The sequence below is a fragment of the Schistosoma mansoni genome (genome assembly GCF_000237925.1).
Source record: "Schistosoma mansoni, WGS project CABG00000000 data, supercontig 0670, strain Puerto Rico, whole genome shotgun sequence".
In the NCBI taxonomy this organism is placed as follows: domain Eukaryota; kingdom Metazoa; phylum Platyhelminthes; class Trematoda; order Strigeidida; family Schistosomatidae; genus Schistosoma; species Schistosoma mansoni.
In genome coordinates, this window is record NW_017386397.1 from 4,251 (window position 1) to 11,084 (window position 6,834).

At 37.2% G+C, this 6,834-nt stretch overlaps 1 protein-coding gene across 1 annotated transcript; it reads left to right on the top strand.

Moving 5' to 3' along the window:
- Positions 1–1,762: 1,762 nt before the first annotated feature.
- On the top strand, positions 1,763–6,165 carry Smp_179480 (venom allergen-like (VAL) 5 protein; the record flags this gene model as incomplete). Its single annotated transcript, XM_018792137.1, has 5 exons — positions 1,763–2,017; positions 2,625–2,764; positions 2,932–3,019; positions 3,348–3,442; positions 5,931–6,165. The coding sequence occupies 5 exons, from the start codon at positions 1,763–1,765 to the stop codon at positions 6,163–6,165; spliced, it is 813 nt and encodes a 270-aa protein (XP_018644042.1).
- Positions 6,166–6,834: the final 669 nt, after the last annotated feature.

Sequence of the window (6,834 nt, forward strand, 5' to 3'; positions counted from 1 at the left end):
AAAATATATGTTGTTCAGTGCACTGATCACCTTCACCTCATCATCTATACATGTGAAATGGAGGAATATGTACAATTGGAGGATAGATTATTAACAGTTAAACTCTTCACAATTACATGATATTGTGTCGTGTTTACAAAAGGAACACAGTGTGAGATAATAATGAATTGGAAGTTCATATATCAGTTCAGGATACCAATTTTAGTACAGTCACTTAATATTCTATAATTCGTTCAGCGCTTATTTGTAAGGATAGTTTTGTTGCTAGATGTCGGTGTTCAACGATGTTAATGTCTAACTACAACCAAACCATTACACTGTGCAACGATCTTCCACTGTCTTATTTGAGTAACTGCCTCACCTCCAACACCGATTGCACTCCAGTGGTCATGGCTTCATACTAAAAATCTGAGAAAAACTTCTCAAAGCTAGTCATTAATAAACACACTGTAATTATCAGCATGACTTTGTAGATGTTGTTGAGTATTTGACTCCACATTTTCAATGATGGTCTTATATTTATCCGTTCATGATTTTAGTCAAAACTCAACATACTCTATAACTCTCTGGTGATACCTCTTTTTGTCTCCAACAATAAAGACATAGTTACCCTCATATACTATTCATGTAATGTAAGAATTTCTCAAAAATTCAATTTTTAATATAAACATTAATCCCCACTATTCATTTATCGATGTCAATTAGTTAAGGTTAACTGAAGGTGAATAATTTGAATACTAATTTGTCAATAAAAAAATTCTCAACCAAGAAGTAGTCAAACAAATTATTATTTGAAACTAAACAGTTTTAATGTGAAAAAGTATGTTTAATAACATATTTATTTTATCATTACATAGCTTGAACATTATTCTATCTTCGTAGATAATATCCAGTCACGGTTGTTGATTACATTTGATAGAGATAAAGTTATATTTGAGAAAAAAAAGTAGCATAAAGGAATCGTACAGAGATGATTTACACATAAAAAGAATTAGATATTAACATCATTGAATGCCGACTCAGTGATCTAGAGGTTGAGCGTCCGAGGGCGAGATCAATAGGTCCTGGGTTCACATCCAGTGTGGATGCGCACTGCTGACGAGTTTCATAATGGGACGAAACGGCCATACAGTGCTTCTAGGATTTCACTAGTGGTGCAACATTGATTGATTCATGATCTCATACAAAGGAAGTGTCGATGGTGTTGTGTGCCTTAGATGTGAACGTGATACCAATCGTGTTTGCGTTTTCTGTTTTCAAATTTAGTCACTGCGGACAAAAATGTTATCTCTCTAGAATTCATGTGTAATCAAATGTTCTACAGCCAGTGACTTATCATGATATCTCAAATATTGCCAGTTCCATTCACCTTAAAATGAATTCCTGAACTTAATTATGAAATTCCAATTCATTATTATCTCACACTGTGTTCCTTTTGTAAACACGACACAATATCATGTAATTGTGAAGAGTTTAACTGTTAATAATCTATCCTCCAATTGTACATATTCCTCCATTTCACATGTATAGATGATGAGGTGAAGGTGATCAGTGCACTGAACAACATATATTTTGTAAAATGTATAATATAATTTTCAAGATTAACTACTGTCAGTCAGATGATCAACATTTATTTCAACCTAATTCCTAATGTTTAAAGATGATTGGCGTGTGACTAATCTGTTTATCCACAGCAATATCATTGCAACATTGAGACGTTTGCATACTTCCTACTATAAATAAGAGTATATAAACGGAAAACATGTGCACGGACCACTGTACACGTCTCATTTATTCATCAAGTTGTTGGAAGGCAATCCATCTTGAGATGACTGTGAAATGTCAGTCATCATTAACAGCGCTGACGACATTATGCCTTCTTGTATGTTGCTGTGTTCATGCAGCGATGGACAACGCCACCAGAGAGAAGCTGTTAAAGCTGCATAACAACGCAAGGATATCAGTGATGCATGGGCGGTTGGAAGGACAACCTATTGCCAAATCAATAAAACCATTGGTAAGATTTATTGTTCACATTCACATTTTAATGAGGCAAATAAAACTATTATATTGTCTGATCACTGACCAGAGTAACATGTGTAAAAAAATAAAACATGTCTCAGTTTTGACCAAGAAATCGATGTATTGTGAGTTCTACTCTATTCACTTAATGATAAATTCCATATAATTATAATTCTTTGGAATCTGACCTCTGCCTTCCCGGATATTGCACTTTTCCAAGGTCTACTGATCATGGTAGTAAATTAGTTTCACATAGAATTCTAATGAACACAATGTGTTAGTTTGTTCAGTTTCATTTACACCGTGACTGAAATTGAGATTTAACTGTTCAGCGGGTTCACTTTCCAAAATCAAACTAATTTCATCACCAGGGAAAATGCATATGCATTTTGATAAGACCACAACGATTTCACTGATTCGACATGCTAAACAACATCATTCGAATCGTTTTGCATTACGCTATTAAGGACTAACTAAAGTCACTTTTTCACACACAAGCAATCCGTCTCATGACATTTTGATAGAAATATAGTCTTCTCAAACTTGAAAGATGATTATATTGTTCATTAGGTTCTAGTTGATCTGTCTTTCAACATCTGTAGAAATGGAACATGGAGTTGGAGAAGAAAGCGCAAATGCTGGCCGACACATGTTACTTTGGACCGGATAGTGCAATAGAACGCAAAGTACCAGGCTTTACTAACGTCGGACAAAATTGGGCTGGTGCCAGTACAGTTGATATGTGAGTTCTTTTTGAGTTTTAGAAGTATTCATCTAACTGGTAAAAAAGAATAAATTGTCAGACGACAAACAACTTTATCATTTGTCCACTGGTTCCCTTACTAATCTCTGAATTCTTTTTTCATTTCTCTGCTCATCATTGTTGTTATTGGTTGATATCGATGGAAGTGGGTTCCAACGATGGCTGAATGAATACAAGAATTACGATTTCTTCAACCGACTGTGTCTTGTTGGTCGGTGTATTCACTACACACAGGTAAGAACAAGTGTGATTTAACCTGTCAGTAGACAGTAGGCTTAGATTTATCATAATTCACGCCAACACACACTAAGGTTTAATAATTTGGATGAGTAAATATGTTGTTAATTAAATCACTGGTTGTATATTTTCGAACTGTGAAGTGGTTGACCGTCAAGTGGAGACAGGAACTTGTGCACACGATAGAAAGATATTCAAGTACTTGTCGTCTGAATAACCTGTTCGTTTATGTTTCCTATTGCTGTTGTACTATAAAAACCACCTATCTTCACGCATATTCCTCAGAAATAATCCCTCAATCTGTCTGTCTGTTTGTTTCGTACAGATCGTGTGGGAGAACACTACAGATATCGGATGTGGTGTTGCTACATGTCCTCATTCCCCATTCAAACTAAGCATTGTGTGCAATTATGGTCCAGGGTAAGTCAATACTGAAGTATCTTCCTCACATCATCATCAATATAGTTGACACTGATAAGAAAATACATGTGGTTGAATGTCTAGTGATATAGGAAATCACCCGAATCATCATTTCTACCAGAATATCTTGACATTTGTCTGAGTGATGATACATAGAACCATTATTTGATATGACTCCATATACTTATCAAGACCAATGAATTTTAACTGATATTTCATTACTGAGAAGTTTGTGTTTGATGATGATTATGTGAGCAGTGCCACGCCTTATTTACTTATTTACTTACTTACTGATGCATGTTACCTCCGGTGGAGGAGCATAGGCCGCACACCAGCCATTATCCATCCAACCCTATGCTAGACAATCCTTCCCAGTTCTTTCCTGTTCATATTCATCCTTTCCACATCTGCTTCTATTTCCCGGTGTAATGTGTTATTCGGCTTTCCTCTTTTCCGCTTCCCTTCAATATTCCAAGTTAGCACCTGCCTCGTGATGCAGTTTGGTGATTTCTTCAATGTATGTGCTACCACTTCCAATGTCTTTTCCTAATTTCCTCTTCACATGAAAGCTGGTTTATTTTCTCACACAGTAGGCTGTTATTGAGGGTTTCGCGTCAAAGGATGTTCAATATCTTACGTAGACAGCTGTTTATAAATACTTTTACCTTCTTGACGATGTTTGTAGTAGTTCTCCACGTTCCAACTTCGTTCAGTAGAACTGTCCTGATGTTCGTATTGAAGATTATGATTTTGATATTGATTGACAGTTGTTTTGAGTTCCATATGTTCTTCAATTGTATAAATGCGGTCCTCGCCTTTACATTTGCATCCGATCCTCCTTGTTCATCAATGATGCTTCCCAGGTACGTGGGTGTTTCCACATCTTCCAGAGTTTCGCCATCGAGTGTGATTTGCCTGGTGTTCTCCGTGTTGTACTTGAGAATCTTGCTTTTTCCATTGTGTATGTTGCGGCCTATTGATGCAGAGGCTACTGATTCATTAGTTGTCTTCGACTGTATTTGTTGGTGTTTATGGGATAGGAGGACCAGATCAACTGTGAAGTTCAAATCGTCCAATTTATTCTGGGCTGTACGTTGTTTTCTGTGCTCACGCTCAGATGTCGAAGTCTTCATGATCAAGTCAATCACCAGAAGAAAGAAGAAGAGCGAGAGTATACAGCCTTATCTGACTCCGGTCCTTACTGCAAAGTGCAGCTGTCAGCTGAACTCCATGCACGACCTTGCACTATAGTCTGTCGTATGAGTTCTGGATAATGTTAACAATCTTCTCAGGAACTCCATAGTGTTGAAGAATGTTCCATAATGTTATCCTATCCACACTGTCAAACGCCTTCTCATATTCGATGAATGTGATGTATAGCGACGAGTTCCACTCAACTGATTGTTCGATGATGATCCGTATTGCCGCGATTCGGCCTGTGCACGACTGATCCTTATGGAATCCAGTCTGTTGATATCGAAGTCAGGCGTCTACAGCGTCTTTCATCCGGTTCAGCAACGCCCTATTGAAAACGTTTCCTGGTACTGACAGTAGTGTGATGCCTTTGTTGTTCTCACAATTGCTCAGATCTCCTTTCTTTGGTATCTTGATGAGGTGTCCCTCTTTCCAGTGCATCAGTGCCACACATGCAAACAGTTTAGTCCGGTTTGATAGTCAGAGATTTGAATGTGAGTAGGTGTCTATCAAAGAGGTTGGTAATGTTACGGAATCATGGAAATCAAAGCACTTCTCCTCTAGTCGGGACTCTGACAATGTTCGAGTGGAGTAATCTATCAACCGAAGTTTGTCAATGTGCACTGATAAAACCGGTTTACTGAGTGACTGTATAATTTTTACGGACTTCTATTTGGGAAATTTACAAATAGTAAATCATTCAGGTGTCTTAATCATGGGCTTGTGCCTATTTCGCTTAAAATAGTAACAGATCAACGATCTCATGTAGTCCACATCACAGTCTGATAGTCGAAATTTGTTGTATAAACTCATGTATTAGACAGCCCGCTTGAATATCTGGGCTACTTGTTCCTTCCATCTAGATACTTCGAAAACTCATCTAATTTTGTTTGTCTCAATACATCATTATGTCCATTAATCGCATTACTCAGAAGTCGATTGACTGGACTGCTAACTTCCATCTGACGATCACTCAATATTTATCGTCAGGATAGATCAAGAAATAAAAAACAGAAACTTGTTGAAAGATTTTGTGCTGAGAATTCTGTATTATACCGAAAATATAATATTGAATAAACCTAATAATTATAGTAATAATAATAATAATAATAAGTATTCATATGCGTGTCCATGAGAGAGGGAAGTAGTAAATGGTGTGAGTGACAAACAGAGGTTGTGTTTGTGCATAAAACAGATTGATGCTGTTTGCAAATCATCTATTGACTTGTGAGACCACTATCCATTCGTTGTTGAAATTGCAAAATGTTCATCTTTTTTCCTCATCTCATCTCAGAGGTGGATGCCCACGCCAATTTCCGTATAGTGTAAAGGGTCTATACAGACAATGGACTATAAAGTATGGCAGAAAATGGTATAGCTGGAGATACGGAAGAAGATGTCGTCCCGTATACGTGAAACAAAGGTGTAATCATACAAACGAAAGACAACTAAATCGGACACCTGCAATTCAAAAGAAGAGGTACAAACTCATAAAACAATACCTCTGCCCGAATAAACAAAAAGTGTGATGCAATAAAAACACACATAAATTCTTCACACATCATCACAATTGAAACCGTGTTCACATCTAACAAACACCACATACTTGAAACTTCCTTTTATCCCCAACATTAAAGACAATGCTACCCGCAAATGTACTGTTTTCTTTCTCTCTTTAAAATGTGAACGGAATGTTGTCTGGTTATTACGACTAGTGGAAACGTGTGTGGAATAATGCCAATAAACAGGATGGTTTTGTGGATCTGAATGTGACACCTTCTGCTTGAGTGTATGATGATTATGGTTGTGAGTTTGTTCGTCATACATTTCGGTGGAATGTAGGTTTCCAATTTAGTATGATTTTCTCAGTGTCCATCTTGGAGCAAACTGTACAGTAAGAAACCGTTAACTATACAAATAACGAGCAGTCGATCAATTATACTTGATCGTACGACACTATAAGGCATTTGAAATGCACAGATTAGACGATCACAGTCAATAATGCATGTCATTTCAGAGAAGTGGACTAGAACAGTGATCTTAATGTCTAACTTCAACCAATCCACGAATTTTGAGCAACCATTCACCGATTGTCTTCAGTGAGTTGTTATCTCACAACAGACGTTGTTGAACTCCACTGGTCACTGCTTCCCACTAGAACTCCAGGACATGTGTCTGAAGTCAGTCACTAGTGAGCA